This window comes from Urocitellus parryii, chromosome 1 (assembly GCF_045843805.1).
Source record: "Urocitellus parryii isolate mUroPar1 chromosome 1, mUroPar1.hap1, whole genome shotgun sequence".
NCBI classification, from domain to species: domain Eukaryota; kingdom Metazoa; phylum Chordata; class Mammalia; order Rodentia; family Sciuridae; genus Urocitellus; species Urocitellus parryii.
Window position 1 is genome coordinate 32,013,890 of NC_135531.1, and position 18,460 is coordinate 32,032,349.

Here is an 18,460-nt window from a genome sequence, read left to right on the forward strand (position 1 = left end):
TTATGGACACACTAAAGGCAAGAAAATCAATAGATGCAGTACATATTACAAAGAAAAATGTGTCAAGGAAACACACCATTAAAAATGTTATACTGTTAAAAAAAAAAAAAAAAAAAAAAAAATAAGATAAAAAGCACACATTTTAGCTATTCTGCAATGTTTTGCATATGTGTAGCAATATTAGCTGGACATGAATACATCATAGAAAAAGATCCCCTTGTATTGGGCATTACCCCTCTTTAAGAGAAGTGTACTTGAGTTCCACTAGCCTTGTTTTATAAATCATAAGATGCAAACATGAGCAGAAAGATCTACAATGTTTGCCCTTGAAAAGACAATCCTCCAGAGGGATGTAAAATATGCCGGTAGAAATTAGTTTCATTCTGTGTTGCTTTCGAGGAGAAGCTCTCTCAATGTCTCTCTCATCTAAATACACTGTTTGTGTGTGTAAAAAGGGGATGTGTCATAATCTTCTGAGCTTGACATCACTGGATTTGGTATCATAGATCAATACCATGACTGGTACTGTATTTAATTAATAATTTGTTTTATGCACATTTATTTATAACCTATGGCCTGGCAGGTTCTTGGCCACTGTGATACTGAGATGAATCAAATAGAATCCCATCTACTGGGTGGAGCCCATCAAGTCCTCAGAAGGTTATATTTGAATTCTGTAAGACACAATTTTCTATAATGGATAATGCTACTAGTGGACACTACAGATATAGACTGATTAGAGAGGTGAAACTTCTTGAGGTACATCTCCTGGGGAAAATGACTCCTAAGTTATTATAGCCTATTATAGTGGGAGTTCCCTGTTAAAAATAACTTCTTAATTCTTCTTGTCATCTAAATACATTGTTGACAACATTTACACACACACACACACACACACACACACACACACACATATATATATATATATATATAAACTTCATGTATGCAGTGATGGACGCAGAATTTTTACTAATGTCTGTAATGGCTTGGGTATGAGGTGTCTCCTGAAAGTTCTTGTTTATGCAGGAATATTTAGAGGTGAAATAAACTTATCAGTCCATCCTAGTTTAAATCACTGGGTAATAACTACAGGCTGGTGGGATGTGGCTGGAGGAGATAGATCACTAAAGGATGTGGCCTGAAAGTGTATCTTCCCTAGAGCCCTTTCCCTGCCACATGCTTTCTCTTTCTCTACTTTCTCACCCAGCCACAGGGGAGAAGCTTTCCTTCACTGAACATCTTCCCCCATAATGTGTTGCCTCATCTTGGGCCCAGGGCAATGGAGTCAGTCTGCGATGGACTAGACCTCTGAAATTGTGAGCCCCAAATAAACAGTTCTTCCTCTTAGTTGTTCTTGTTGGAATTTCTGTCAGAGAGATAAAATCAAAACAATATGGTTTAAAAATGCATTATTTTTGGCCAATTAAGTCTAAAAGGAAATGAAACGCAGTAACTTTTCAAATCAACTGATAACAAAAACCAGATCTCTTATTTAGTTTTTTAAATTACTTCGCTATGAAATTGAAAGTGGAAATATATATTATGCCTGCTAAAGTTCTTAGTTCTTACACTATTATTATTGTTCCTATCCTGCCATCTATCTTTAACAGGCTTATGTATAAAATATATTTTCTACTGCTTTCTCCACATTATTACTTGTGTAAAGGTTAATTATTACTTGGTCAATCCTGGAGCCTATGATTTACTTAAAGAGATCACTCTCTGGTCAAAAATAATGTTTATTCAAGATGTTTCTCATGATACAGCAATTATAATACAGCTAGGTCCAAACTACATCCTTCATCCCATTCAAAATTATATCAGAAATTCTTTTCTGCAAATAGTGACCAGAATTTTTAAAAACACATTAAATAATAATCTCTCTTGAAAAAAATGTATGTATGCTTTTTTCCCATATGGTAAATTAACTATTACTTTACTAAAATACTTTTTAAAATATTATTTATTAAATGTCTACTATATGCTTAACATTATTCTAGGTAAGTATTCTCCAAAAATACAGAGAAAAAAGCTTGCTTTCAGCAACTGATATTTTGTTTGGGGACCACAAACCAAAGAGAATAATTAAGAAAAATAAACAGGGTTTTGAATATCAATAAGAACTAAAGAGAAAATGACAAAGGTCATGAAATGCTGAGGAGTAGCACCTCTCATAGAATAATGACCCAACCTGAGTATGAAAAGTTGTTAATTGCTTGAACCTGCACATGTGTTATACTATATGCAAAGAAGAGCTAAGTAGCAGGTATAATTTATCCAGCAGATAATGTGCTGTGGAGATGGGGATCATCCTGTTTCCTTTCAGTGGACCCAAGGAATCCCAAGAGTCTTTATTAGTGAATCAGAGGAGTCAAAAAAGAATTGAAGATGCTGGCTCTGTTGCTGCCTCAGAAGATGGTGAATGGGGATGAGGATACAGGCAGTTAGGCATCCTCCAGAAGATGAAAATGTTTAGAAAGGAACACAGCCCTGCTGACAGCTGGACTTGAGGCTAACAAGACCCTCTAGAATTGATATGGTATCAAACCAGTATATTTATGGTAATTGGTGACAAAAGCAATAGGAAACAAATTTATCATGAGAGTTTGGATCAAAAGGTTTTAATAGATAACTTTAAGAAAAAATCTGAAGGAAGTTGAGAAAATTTTCATGAACCTACTATGGGATAAGGTTTACAGGAGGCAAGAAGAGAGGGCAGAGACCTGCAGTGAGTCAGGAAGGGTGTTAAGGGGAGACAATCAGAGTGCTCAGTGGGAAGGTGGGGATTTTGTGAAAACTTTCCTTTGAGAGTCCTGCAGTTTCTGAAGACTTCAGAGAGAAGATCACTGGAAACTCACCATCATAGTTGCTCTATTGAGAACACATTGGTGGCCTTGGGGACTTCTTGGGGCTAGATTACTCAGTGAATGGAGAATGAAGTGATTCATTTGTTGTTTATCTCCCAAACCCAAACTATGATGCTATTCTAAATCTCGAGGACTAGGAGGGAAGAAAATAACCTAATTCATTTCTGTCTTTGAAAATATTTTCTTCTTCCATGACATGATTAAGATTGATTAAAATATAGCATAGACATTTCTCTCTTGGAATTTAGCTTTACTGTGAGATGGAGATGAATTGGGAAGAATGTAAAAAGCTTTTGCAATGAACCTTATTCTATGTATTTATTTGATATTTATTGCAAAATAAATAGGTACGGGGAAAAAGACCATAGTGAATTGCTAATATGGGGGATATTGAGTAAAAGGAAAGAAAAAAACATGCTTGTATTTTCTGATTTGCAGGCAACAAAACAAAAAGGAAAGTGGTTTCAAAATAATGAGTATCGAGCACACTAAAAAAATTGCATATTATTTTACCTCTATTACATGGAGTTGAATAATTTTACCTTTATTACATGTAGAAAAAATAGAGAGAGTTGTATTAATAAAGGTGAAACAAGAAAATAGATATACATTCATAAAAATTATTAAGAATCTTTTCAGTCTTCTGGTAGCCTTCTGTCTATTGAGGGAAGATAAGAAAAAAAAAAAAAAGAGCAAGGGTGTACCATGAATAACTGGCATCTGTGCCTGAATCCTCTTAGATATAGTCACATATGAGTCAGAGATGGAGCTGGCCATTGAGGCAGAAATGACTTCTTAGGAAAAACACACTAACATAGGAACGAGAAAGATGAGCAGCCCACCATCTGTGGAACAGAGACAATAAGAGTGAGATGCCTGGAAAAGTACAGGGGCACAGGTAGCCTGGCAAGGCTGGGATAGCAGAGGTGGAGTGCTCCCAGGCGTGAAACTCAAATGCCACCCTCTTGGAATCCGTGACTGGTGGTGGTGCGTGACTGCAGTGAAGGCATTTCTCCTGGGAATTTCTCTATCCCAGCTCTGTTTATAGGGGAAATAACAATTCTGTAATCTGCATTGCTCAAATGATTCCCGACCATCTTGCCCTTTCTTTAAATCACCATCATTTTGAATATATGTGTAATATCATGATGGGTCCCAAGACTAAAAGTTAGGTTATCAATGCTCCTATACCATGGTCACCCACGAATTAGATATGTCAGCCTCCCCCTAATTGACACAGTCACTACCCTGCTGAAAATGAAAGACAGCAGGATGAATCTATCAATCTGTCTCAGATAATAATAATGACTGGAATGGTAACAACAACAACAATAACAAATCTATATTAAATCCAGTAGGATCTGTAAAAACTTGGGGATTATGCAGAATAGTCCCCCAAACTGTGTTTTTATTCTGGACTGTCACCAAACAGATGTCAGAAGACTTTTTTGTGATTCTCAAAAGTGATCACATAATTTTCAAGATGCTTTCTCAGAAGGCTTATTTGTCTTTGAATCACACAGTTGTCTGCCTGTTCTGCCCCTCTGCAGTCTTGTTTCATGCCATGTTCTCTCATCTGCTGGGCCTGAGGCCTCTTCCAGTGGGCTTTGAAGTAGGGACGCTCTGCTGTCTCCTCTCCTTAGAATGCCCCACCCTGTTTTCTTCCAGGTCTGCCTCCTCTTCTCTGAGATTTCACCTCCACAGGCTTTCCTCAGAGGAGATGATTCTGACACCCCCACGTCCAAGGCACTTGCTCTTATAGTCTTCACAACACTCATCACCAAGTGAAATTGGCTAAATCACTGTGTACTTCCTTATGATCTGTTTTTTACTCCCACAAACACAAACCCATTAAATATAAATTTTGAAAGGAACTATACAGAGAGTGTATGAATTATCATCCCATATGTCTCATATGGCAATATGGACAGTTTGAGATTAGTTTAATTAAACTACAATTGGCTAAAGCACATGCAGACTTAGAGAATCACTAAGGCATAAATAGTCCCTGGAGAAGGAATAACAAGAGGGTGCTGTTAGCTCACTAAGACTGAAGGAGAGAGAGGGTCTAGGGACACAGGCGTTATCTAGTGAGGGCTCCTGGGATAGAAGGAATGGGATGTGGGCTACTATGGAAACAAAAGCCCAGGACAATTTCTGTTTTACTTGACAATACACTGCCAATAGACCTAAGGCTTCCTGGAGCCAAGGACAAAGTCTAGAAAAGCATTAAAGTAGATCTGTGGGGGTGGGGGGTGGGCAGCAATTGTGTGTGTCTATTATATTCTCAATTCTTTTTTTTAATTTAAAAAAAAATTTTATTAGTTACACATGACAGTACAATAATCTTGACAATTCATACATTTGAATCAAATGGGGTATAATTTCTCATTTTTCTGATTGTACAGGTTGCAGAATCACATTGGTCATGCAGTCACCTATAAACATACAGCAATAATAATGTCTATTTTATTCTGCTGCCCTTCCTATCCCCCTTCCCCTCCCCACTCCCCTCCCATCACATCTCTCTACCCAATCTAATGTGACACACTTCTTCTTCTTCTTCTTTTTTAATTCTTACAACATTATATGTGTATTCTGTATAACGATGAGGGTCTCCTTCCATCTTCGGTGCAATTCCCCTTCTCCCTCCTTTTCCCACCCATCTCTCTTCCCTATTTAAAGACCTAAAAGGAGCATACTATAGGGACACAGCCACATCAACGTTTATAGCAGCACAATTCACAATAGCTAGACCGTGGAACCAACCTAGATGCCCTTCAATAGATGAATGGATAAAAAAAAAAGTGGCATTATACACAATGGAATATTACTCAGCACTAAAAGATAACAAGATCATGGCATTTGCAGGGAAATGGATGGTATTAGAGCAGATTATGCTAAGTGAAGTTAGCCAATCCCTAAAAAACAAATGCCAAATGTCTTCTCTGATATAAGGGGGGTGACTCAAAATGGGATAGGGAGGAAGAGCAAGAGAAGAAGATTATATTCGAAATTCTAATAACAAAAGGTGAATGAAATGTTTACTTTAGTACAAGGCCTGCCTGATCTGTGGTCCCATGTCTTAGTACTGCACTTTACCTCTTCATTCAAAAAATAGCTTCTGTAAAATTATGTTCTAGATGATCACAGATGCTGTTTGTGATATTTTTTCTTATTGTGTTATTTTTCATCTCAAAATGGCATTCTTGGAAGATTTACTGTATTTTATAAAATAATCAGACATCCATCAAGATTGAGGGACTATTGCCAAAGAATAAAATAAAACTCTCTGCAGACTATTTTTCTTTGTTGTATTATTTTAAATATGTAAAACTATCTCAGTCATATATGTCCATTTATATTGGCAGAAACTATGTAACAATATTTTTCCCATTCTAGTTGTCTTAATTAATATATTAGAAATATCCTCAGTTAGAAGATATTCAAATCATCCCAGGATTAATTAGCTCTGTCTCCTTTTATCCAATAAATATAATTTATTTTAGAATTATATGGAATGAATTAAAGTAAGTGGCATCATTTTTGTGAAATATTTATACTGATCTATAAAATTCATGGGTTTGTTTTCAACTGCTCTCCTATAAGTCAGCCACTATATCTATATACAAATACCAAAAGGAAGGTAGATAGGATGGACACATAATACTAACATGAAAACTTAGTTGGCATGAAGCATTTTCTTCTGCTACTTGCTGTCTGGTATGGAAGAACTGCAGCTCAGTTCTTTGCAAAGTCCTCCTACATCAAATCCATGTAATCTATTCTTGCTTGTTTGATTGGTTTTCATTTTTTAATTGATTGATAAACAAGTGGCCATAAGAGGAATAATTTCCTGAAAGAGAAATTTTCAGCATTTTAAAAAGTGATGTAATGAAAAATTCTCTTTTCATGTTCAATATTGTAGTCTTCCTGATTCCCCAGATTTGTACAAGTTATAAAAATGTGCAAATGTTGCATTTTATTTTTGTAGAACCATGGTTCTTGAATGAAAGTGATGGCGGTAAGAGCATTCATTCTCATCACCACATATATTATTGCTCTTCCAAAATTTTAATGTCCTACCTTATAGTTAGTTAGGCAGCATGGTACCAAAGGAGGGCAGGGAGCAGAAGGCAGGTCACCTATCATACCCAGGGCAGATGAAGAGGGCAGGGTGGCAGGGGCCATGGGGACATCTTGACAAAATTAAAAATCACAGGGGGAAAAAGATCACAGGAAAAAACAGATATTCTGAAAGTGAGTTATATGTATCTACCCCCTTTGCAATTGTATCTTAATGTTTTTATCTAACTTCATCTCAGTAGATAGCTTTTTTATACACTTCACTAAGCAGAAAGAAACAAGTCCATAATTCTCTCTCCCTTTCTCTCTTTCCTGCCTTCTCTCTCTTTTCTTTCTCTCTAATTTTATGTTGAGGATTTTCAAACACAAATGAATTAAACAAATAAAAATATTTTATAGATATTTGTAGTTCTTATATTTAAAATAAATTGTGTAAAGCTAGGCCTTAATGAATAGAAGAACAAGTCAGCAAGCATATAAACATATGAACCAAACTCAGGAATTTATCTCAAATTTGAAGAAAGCATAATTCAGAAAGAAGTCACACAGATTAAGGTAGGCAGGACAGAGACATTAAAAAACTAGAGATGAGAAATCTTAGTTGTAAGATTTAGTTGGAAATAAAGCATCAGGAGCTTAAGCTGGAGACAAACAGATTGAATCAAAATGGTGTCAGTACCAATTCTTGAATAAAACATCAGTAGCAAAATGAAGGCTGTCATTTTATAATTATTTCTTCTAAGTGTCAAAAGAAATTTCAGATTGCAATTAAATTTGAATTGGCTTCAAAATGGCATTTGGTAGTTGGATAGTTAGTAGAAAGTAAAGATAAATTAGGATGCATATTTGGTTTGTGATTTCAATGCTATGTGCTCCTGTTGATACTCTTTGTCATTCATACTTGCTCCCTTAAGAAACAACACTATCAATGCCACACAGGTTGAAGGCAAAGGCTGTCCCATCTTACCCTAAAACCATTGACTGCAAATAGGAATTAGGTTTAAAATGCATTCAGGTTTTTTTTTTTTTTTTTTTTTTTTTTTTTGGCAAAGAATGCTGGAAGCTTTTACTTACTTCCTTATGAATAAGTGTAAATATAAATTAGTTCTAAATTTGGACACAAAAGTAGAAAATGAACATCATGTATAAATATGCATATGAACCATTAAATTTATGACTAAAAATGTAATTATGGATAAATTCACTCAAACAGTCATTTATTTGGTCAACCAGCTGTTGAGTTCCTTCCAAATATCGGGCACTGTCCTAGGTGCTGGAGGACCTGGTGACAAAGGAGACAGAAGTCCCAGCAATTATAAAGCTTAATTATACCTAAATAAAAAAATCTATTGCTAAAGTAACTGAGGGAGATGTGAAAGACAAAATATAATGTGCAAAGGAGATTATTCACGAATTTAAAAAAACTAAGTGGCATATTTGTCCTAGAAAATGAAAGTGAAGAAGAAAATGGTAATCATTAGAAAGTGAACACTCAACAGAAATTGACCATGTACATTTTTTCACATGATTATGTTTACCAATTTTTTAAATAATTCTTATTTGAATTAGACACATTTGTATGAATAAAATTTAACCTAATGTTCTTAATTACATTTTAGAACTAATATGGTGGTTTTTAATAATTCCTCACTGCTGCTCTGTATCTCATTGTAGGGTTGTTTCCAAAATATATTAAATTATATCTTGAGTATTGAGCATTTAAGGTGTTTTTAAATAACACATGATTTTTCACTAGCATAACTTTGCTAGTGAATCTACATAGAATCATTTTATCGTGGTTGCAATCTATTTTGTTATGGAAAGTACAGGATTTGTGATGTTTGTCTTCTGTTACTATTTCCCCCTTAAGGTATTATTAGAACAGCTTTGCCAAACATGGATAGAGAAGTCAAAGAACAATACCAAGTTCTCATTCAAGCCAAAGATATGGGAGGACAACTAGGAGGACTGGCTGGAACAACAGTAGTAAACATCACCCTCAGTGACGTCAATGACAATCCACCTCGCTTCCCCAAAAGTATGTAATTTACCCTAACTCAAAATCTGCAGAGCCATTTGAAATTATTGATTTACAATGTCATATAATGCATTAGCAATTAAAATCATTTCCCAGACATTTTTTTTGGTTTCAGGGAGCATAAGTCAATAGATAAAAATTGCATGACTTCAGAATTTATAATTTCAATGTAATTCACGTCCCATGTTATTTTAATAGAAAATAGAGTTAATAATTGGACAATCAGACTTATTAATCAATGTTAACTAAAACAAAATATTTATAGTTGTTTGGGTGGGATCTTACCCTGATACATTATTAACTTAAGACGTAACACAAATATGCATAATCTGATATAAGGCATCCTATTTATAACACATGTACCATCATATTTTTTATTATATATTTAACATAATAATTCTGTGACTCCGTTTTTGTAATTATACACATGGAACTATTTTCATATACTTTTGTGCACAGGATAATATTGATGATATTTTATTATTTTAGTTCTGACTAGTTATTTCATTTTAGTTTTGCAATAGGTGAAAATTGCTACAGTTCCTTCTGATAATAGAATGGTTCACACCTGTATCCTCTCTATAACTCTGTGTTTCCCTTTGAAAATGAGTATTTCTCACTTGTATTTCATCTAGTTTTCTGTTACAGTATTACATTTAACACCAATCAGTACCTATTCACTTCCCAGTGCATTTTGGGGAATCACTTCTCTGTTCCTCAGAGTTAGAATATTGATGCTGAATGGTCTTAGTCATAGTTTTATAAGAAATTTGATTAAATCACCAGGTAGTTATTTGTCTAGAGAGTTTAAAAAACAAAATGATTTTTCTTTTTCCACTTCAGAAGGACAATTAGGGAGTTCATCTACTAAAATCTGTAGCACTAAGAATATTTAAATAATTGTATGTTTTATTGCTTTGGCTACATGTTTTCATATTTGAATGCTTTGTCACTTTTTTCTTTATAGTTTCAACCTATATTTTCTTCATTGATATATTCTTTTTTTTAGTAATCAGAAAATCTAATGGCCAAATGTTTGGAATGGCATTTAGAAATCATTATACTTTAATGCATATGTTGATTAGTCAATTGAACCGTTCTACCAGGACACATATTAAAAAAATGCCATGTGATTCATGATAAACATACATAGTTTCTGTCAATTTAAAAAATGTTTGAATTTGTTTCAAAGATAACATCAAACTTTTAGAACATGGAAAGTATATAACAAAATTTACTAACGTTATGAACAATAACACAAAATTCCTTAAAGCAATATTTTTTCTTACTTTTCTATTGAGGGAAACAGAAAAAAATTTAAGGAGAAACAAATAATTAATTTGGTTCTCTATCATATGATTTCATTAAAGAATATGATTCCAATTCTAAAAGCTTTCCATGTTTTTCTTTTCTTTTCTCCTTTAGTTCTTTCTTATTCCTTTCTTTCTGTTTTTTTTTTTATGTCTGCTTTAAATATGGCAAGCTGTGATAGATTATTGAGCAGTATAGATTGAGTGATTATTCTGTTTTCTTGTAAAATGTAGGATATTAAACATGGGTTCAGATTCAGGTTTTGTGTATATAAAGCATGTGGAATCTATAGTGTAGCAAATACGTTCTGGGAAATGTGATATCCTTATTTATATGGGCGATAGTGGTGTTTCCATGTCAGAAATTCAAAACCACTACCAGTGAAAAGATGTCCTACTAGTGTGTAGGTGTCAGGGTTTTAGCCCCTTGTTTCCTCCTGACCTGCAGGAGAGATGGGGAAAGCAGGCCCCGACCAGGATGAGCCAAGAAAGGCAAAGGTTGACTGGACGCTCCGGCACCCAGGCTCCCTCACCCAGCCCCCCTGCCAAAGGACAATCAGACACGTTAGGGTGACAGGTCAAAGCAGGATCTTGTTTATTGAGGAAGTACACACAGCTAATATAATGCACAGGAGCCAATCAGGATAAAGGTCAGAGGGGTGGAGTGAGTTCACATGTACACCCTTCCCATGGTCTGTAAGGGAAGGCATGAGCTGTCCACGAGGGTGGAAGAGCCCTGGACCTATCCTGGAGGTGGTCTATTTTTTCTGTCACCACCCACAGCACCACCTACTGGCTGATCGCCAGGCGCCATCCCAGCCACAATAACATTATTAGATTAATATTTATCACATTTGCCTATAGAGAAGATGGACCCTTAGAGAGATAAATACTCAGTTATCAACAATGAATTGAAGTTACAAGTTTTTAAACTCTGAAGTTCACAATTCTTCTAATTTAGCATGATATTAAAAATAAAACCTATGATTTTCTTTATATGCCACTCTAAAACAATATTATTTTAAATGCACCTCTAAAACAATCATAACATATATTAAAATGCCTATACTCATAAAGAGAAAAATGAGAGGGCAATAGAAAATAACGTAGCAGATCACTGTGATCAAATTATTTTATGATTGCATTACATGCACATTTGAACCACTGTCTGGTATTATAATAAATGGGAGATATTGTTGAATTATTTGAAAGAAGGAGGTTTTCATGTTTTGCATGAATAAAATATTAGTCCAACTGCCTGAAGTTTTACATGTCTTTGTGTCAAAACCTTTTTAGTGTAACATCATTTTGAGTTACATTCTTCAGAGGAAAAGACAGAATACATTTATACACAGTAAAACCATTTATTTTGAGGCCAGTGCTCATTTAACAGAAACATTTCTCATATGGAGCAATTAAACAGCAAATGTGACATAAAATTATGAACTGAAATGATATCTATTTGAATGTTAATGTCAAGAAAACATGTATTTCCTACATAAATAACTTAAAGGAGAATTCCCCAGACTAGCTATATTTGCTCATGACTCTTAAGCAGTTATGATAAAAAATCTTGCTTCAGATGAATTTGACATACTTTTTTCCATTGCCTAAACATGCACAACATAATTTCTTAGAATTTACTTATCACAGTGCTTTATGGCAATGTGTATATTCATATGCAAGTATGACTTATTAAGCCCCCATTTGCATCCATTTTCTTCTATAAAAGGAGATGGGAAAACATAAATGGCAAATGTATTTGTATAAAACTTATGGAAATAGTTTGTCATTTTACAGTTGATTTAAAATTGATTGCCCCAGGATTTTATAACTTTTCTCAGTCTGATAATGATGATGATGACTATGGTATTGACTAATAAAGTACTATGTTTCACACAACATAGAAATTGTTGTGTGACAATGATTTGGATGTTCCTTCTCACTTAACTGTTATAATGACTCAGTTTCAGAAATAAAATTGCAAAGCTATATTGTTTTAAAAGTAAAAGAGATTCATCCAGGAACTCCATTTTTAAATTAACTCTCTCTCTATAGTGGAAATTTATTTTTGATGCCTATGTTTACCCAAAAAGATCCTCCACATAACCCAGAAAAGTGTCCACAAATGAAACCAACAATACTGGATCAGAAGTGGAAATAATCCAATACCTACAAAAAGAACTCTATCTGACATCATATGAAGAGATAGTATTTTCTTTTAAAAATGTTTTGCACGAGAGTTATATGGCTCCTATCTATTACAATCAGGGATATCTCTAGAGGATCTTTATTTGTAATAAGCTACAACAATATTAATGATTTCTATTACATGAATTTTAAGTGGCTAAACCATCTAACAAGCTGATCTAAAGTACATATTATGAAATCAACTTACTTAAGTAATGGGGTCAATTCAAGAGTATAAACATATACACACATAGATATTTATGTGGTTATATATACATATGCATACACACAGTCTCAGAATAGCAAAATCACACTTTAGGATAAAATAGAATATCTCCTGGCCTTTGAGTTCAGAGAAGGCCTTGTACTACTCATCTGGATATGGTGAGGATCACTCAGTTCCTCTCACAAGCTTCCTTGTTACTCTCAAGTGCATTTTTTACACCTCGCTTCTCATCTTGCCTGGAAATTCTGGCTAAGGGCAGGCGACCTGTTTATTCACCAAACACACACACAAAATAAACAAACAAAAACCTAATAACACCCCCATAATATGCCTAATCAAAGCCTTTGAGCTTGGAGTAAGTTGGCTACAAATATTACAAAATTGTAATATGTATACAATATGTATTTATGTTACATTATTGCAGAAGGGCAATGCCATGTATTGCTTTTTAGATAAAATAGCTTTGATATGTGATAAGGACTGAAGTATCCAATAGTGTAGAGAAAGCCCACAGAAACAGTAAGTGAAGCAGAGCCTGGAGATATTTCAATAACAGAATGGAAAGGACATTGGGATCTTCTGGACTCAAAAAGGAAGTTAAGTAAGATGAAGAGCAATGAAGAAATGACTTCAGCAGGAAGATGGCTTTTAACATATGATGAGCTTGATGGAGGGGAGAAAGCAAAAGGCCATTGAAAAGGCTTTAAAATCCTTAAAAAGTGTTTTCAAAATCGAAGCCACAAAGAAATATTTCTAAGATATATAAGCAAAGAAGTGATACATGAACTCTCACACAAAGAGAAAAAATAACTTAATTAAAGAAATCATTCTCTGTTTATCATTAGAGTATGAAAAATCTTGAAAGGAAAATGAAGTTATGAGAAGATGAAAAAATAAGCAGATCAAGTCTTTATTACTTAAATTTTTGACATTAGTGACAGTCTTTAACCATAGTTGTGAAAGAATCCTAAAGCTACCATATGGTTCACATTTCTCTACTTAATTTTTGCTTTATTATTGGTCTTAGGAGCTATACAGACAAAGAAACTGGATTTTGAAACTGTTTTGTTAATAAGAGCAACAGAGAACCAAGTGTAATAGTAAACCCTTGGAAACAAAATTTTGATATGTAAGAAATATACCTTATTAACAAATATTAGATGTAATAAAATATATCATTCAATAATAATTAAAACTGCAGTTTTATCGAAGTAATGAATTGAAGTAATTGAATAATGCAAAAATAATATAATTTTTTATTTGAACCTGTATAAAGAGAATAAAATTTTAAATTTATTCCCTCAAGCACCAAGTATAGATTTTTTAAGTAACTGACAATAACACAACTTGGAATAAAAACAGTGATAAACTTAGGAGCACAATATATATAAATGTACTTGATGAGAATCCATATCATTACAGAACAATGGAAATGTTGGAAGAAATGGTATCTACATTGATTCCTGAAATAATATTCTTATAATAGTGTTAGTGGGAAACCAAAGCTATACTGAAATACTTACACCACTGCAAAACATGACATCCTATTTAAAGGTTTGTATACATAGAACTATGAAAAAGTGGAAGTGAAAAGACAGAAAGGGAAGGAAGGAAAGAAGGAAGGAGAAAGAGAGGGGGAAGAGAGAGAAAAAAAATCAAAGAGTGCATTGAAACCATTCCTGAAAAATAAATGATAGATATTTATACATGAAGAGATTTGTAGTAATAGGCTTGTGAAACATTAAGGCACTGGCAACTAAACAGGGGAAGTCCAACATTCAAATACAGGCAATAGCAAAAAAGAATAGCCAGTGCATATGCACATGATTCATTATGGTATGATGGCCATTAAGAAATCAAATTAAGAGACAACTAGTTGGACTGTCAGTTAAGGAATTGGTTTTGGCTAAAAGAAACTAAACTCTGCCATGAGAGAGACCATTGCAAAACTTCATCTCTTCCAGATTACCTTATTAAAATCTCAAAAGGAAATTCATGAGTAACCAATCCTTTGAATAAATAGATGAGGTCAGCTGAATTTGAAAGTCTAAATATTTATTTATTTGTTTTAAGTATTTCTATATCTATCTATCTATATCTATATCTATCTTTATTTTTCTTTATTTTTATGTGGTGCTGAGGATCAAACCCAGTGCCTCACAGGTTCAAGGCAAGCGCTCTACCACTGAGCCACAACCCCAGTCTTGAAAGTCTAAATATTTATTAAAAGTTTGTTAGTTTGCTTATTTTTGGTACCAGGAATTGAACCCAATGGCAAATAACCACTGAGCCACGTCCTTGGCCATTTTTATTTATTTATTTTTATATTGAGACAGAGTCTTGCTAAATTTATTAGGGCCTCATAAATTTGCTGAGGGTGACTTTGAACTTGTGATGCTCCTACCTCAGCTTACTGAACTGCTGGGATTACAGGCATGTACCACCATGCCCAGATAGGCTCTTAATTTAAAGGTGCTCAATTTTTTTTGTGGAATATTTTGATAAAGTTATTTGACAATATATGTTAGAATTCTTAATGTCCTATATCTTATTTGATTAATCAGAAATTATAGGGATAAAATCAACTGAAAGAAATGTTTACATATTTAATGGAGGATTTAAGGGAATATTAAATGCACTCTGTTAAGATGAATGAACAATGGAAAGTTATTGATGCACTTGAAAGGATGTGAACTCTTGCCAAGATCTACATCATATTTATTACCATGTAACAGGAATAGTGAGTATATAATTCATATGTATTGAATATATATATATATATATATATATATATATATATATATATAGTTTATAGAAAGTGAAAGAGGTTTTTATTCTGATAATAATTAAGTAATATAAATGGGCTGTTGAAATTCCAATGCAATTTTTTGAAAAAAATTATAAAGGACAATTAGATTTGTAGGGAAATATAGATATGTTTATTGAAACTGTAGTTACTATAACTGCAGTATTAGATGTAAAAATTTATACTTGCATACGAGGTATTTTGTAAAAAGGAAAGGAGAATCAGAAATCCAGAAAAAAAATGTAGTCAGTTTTCCTTCTTTTTTTGCACTACAGGCATAGAAAGAGTGTAGAAATAAATTAATTTTATCTTTAAAGCCTCATCCCCTTTTGAATCTTTTTATATATCCTAATGATCTTTTTCTCCATATTTTCACTGACTGTGCTCTTTAAACTTTGAAAATAGAAACCCTCCTGCTTATGCCTAACCCACTAAATCACACATTATTGAAATATGCATGCTTCAATATGGCTGAAAGTATTAATTTTGAGTTATTTGTATTTTAAAAACTTGCTTACTAACAAAATATTGCCTCAGTTTAATTGATTTCAGGTAGTAAAATGAGACCAAGTGGACAAACCAAATAAAGTAATCATTCTGTGGGTCAGAGATGCCACTTGACTGGTCCTTCTCATAACCTATAACACCTGAAACAGGTGTTGAACAGATTATCTGAGCTTATAGGGCAAATCTCCCAGGACTGTGTTCAATGATGACACATTGTTGACTTGAAATTGTCTATGGTGGGAGTTCTTATGCCATAGAAGTTGACAAACACTAAAACTCAGGGCTTATACCTGCATTCCCTCCCTACTCAATATGTATGTTCATAGTCATACCCTACCAGGGTATGAATGGGAATCATGATAACAGTATAGACATCATAGTTCTAATGTGATAATAAAAATATTTAATGATGGGAAAGATTTTAGAAACATGCTACAAAATGTAAAGCATTTTAGAAATGATTCCTAAAAATGTTTATTCTCCTTGAAGGGTAATATCTATTTAAAAATGTCTTTCTTTCCTCCATATTCATGTTCATTGACTTTCTAAAAGCTTTATACATTTATTCCATGTTATTTCTGTGACAGAAAATAATGTACTCACTCCCTGTGAGAGATAGACATGACCCTGTCTCTTCTTGCAGAAGAGCATGAGGAAGACATTGCAGGTACCTCAGAGAGAAGTACTACGGGAGACTCAGCACACAATAACAGTAATACAGAGAAGAAATTTGTGTGCGATCTCTGTTATTGAAGACTATGGTAGTTGTGAAAATGATAATATGTGTATAGATTTGAACAATTTTATTGGATAAAAATGGTGATATTTATTTTCTATCAATGGAGGATTTTAATTTATGGAACTGGAGAAATACTACTTGTTGAGACAGTGCGTATTAGAAATCTTTTGGGGGAACATGGCAATCCTATAGGCTCTATGTGGAATGCATCAAGATCGATGCCTTGAAGTTTTGGAACATCATAATGTTTTGCCAAGTATGAAACTCAGAAGTTGTATATAGAGAAATATAAAATATTTTAAAAAATTAGTGTGAAGATAGTAAATGAAGTCAAGAGGATAGATGAAATTAACTAGAAGAGAAAAATCAAAGGGGCATCTGGAGACAATGGCTCTTGACCATGATTGTCAATAGAACCAGAAGGAGTGTAAAAAATCCTGTTATTCAGGTCTAAACACAGAACCACTAAGGTAACTCCTCTTTGGGTTATTCTTGGGCTGCAGCGTTGTATCCAAATCTTTCCATATGATGCTAACATGCAGCAGGAATTTTATCTGATCTTGAGGACATAGCAAAGGGCATTGGGGAGGGGACAGCTGTGAAGTGGGAGAAACCAGAACTCTGTATAGAGAGTGTAAGAAGTGTTAGAATTGTGCTTCAAAAAAGAGGGAATGATCAAGAGGGTTGAATGATGCAGAAAAAAATTGTTAAGAATTTAATGACAAAGAAATAAAACTGGCAATAGCAGAGGAAATCTTTAACAGAATAGTGGCTTCAAAAACCAGCCTAAATCTACATGTGGCTTGATTGTTAGGTAGAAATAGGTCACAGTGACAATAAAGGAGAAATTATGTTAAAAAGGGGACAGTAATTAAAAGAGTGCCTGGATTCAGTTTGGAGCAAAAGAAAAACTTTGTAAAATAATCAAATGTAAACACTGTCTATTCTTGGGAATATCTCTCAGTTAAGAAGAATATTGATTGTGAAAACAGACTGTGTGATAAATTGTACCAGTATTTGCATATTGCTGGAGTTCAATAGTAAGAAGGGAAGATGAAGGATATCTCAATTGAAATTGGCTAAAAATCTGGAGGGTGATGCTTACAGATGTAATAAAAGTTTATTATTGAAGTTTTTACCATGATGCTAAAATGAAGTGAATATCATCTAGCCAAGTATTGTTCCAAGTCAAATATAGAATTTAAAATGAAAATGTCAGGATGCATTTAAGACTGTTTGAGTCATTAGTCAGAACAAGATATTTTGTGATTTTTTTTTTAAAAACCCACTTTTTATAGAGTATAGGGAATAATAGAAAAGTTTAAGCAGAGGTATTCTTTGAGAGAGTGATGAAGAGTCCCCATATAATCAAAGTAAGGAATGTGGTTGCTCTTTTCCTGGCCTCAGGTATGTGGAGAAGAGCCTCCCCGGCAACAAGGACAGACCATAATGGCTGCTGTTATTTTCCCAGACAGGGAGCAAATCCTTGGGATAGTGTTTTCCATATGTTTAAGAATGTTGAAGTACCCAAGGAAAGGTGTTTGTAAAAATAATTACATGATAACAAAAGGAAGGGTAAAGATGTGGCTGCAGAAAGGAAATATACCCAAGAGTCATTTTAAGTCCTACAAAGGAGATTTTCCTCATATTGAGAATCTGTGTGTGGAGTGCATCGCTGAAGGATCTCGAGG

General features: G+C 33.9%; 1 protein-coding gene across 2 annotated transcripts in view; it reads left to right on the forward strand.

Moving 5' to 3' along the window:
• Window positions 1–18,460, forward strand: part of Cdh12 (cadherin 12) — a 280,591-nt gene that overhangs the window by 193,844 nt on the left and 68,287 nt on the right. For both annotated transcript variants that reach the window (XM_026393630.2, XM_026393631.2), the window contains one exon: window positions 8,824–8,991. In XM_026393630.2, the coding sequence (XP_026249415.1) occupies window positions 8,824–8,991 (168 nt within the window). The remainder of the gene's footprint in view (window positions 1–8,823; window positions 8,992–18,460) is intronic.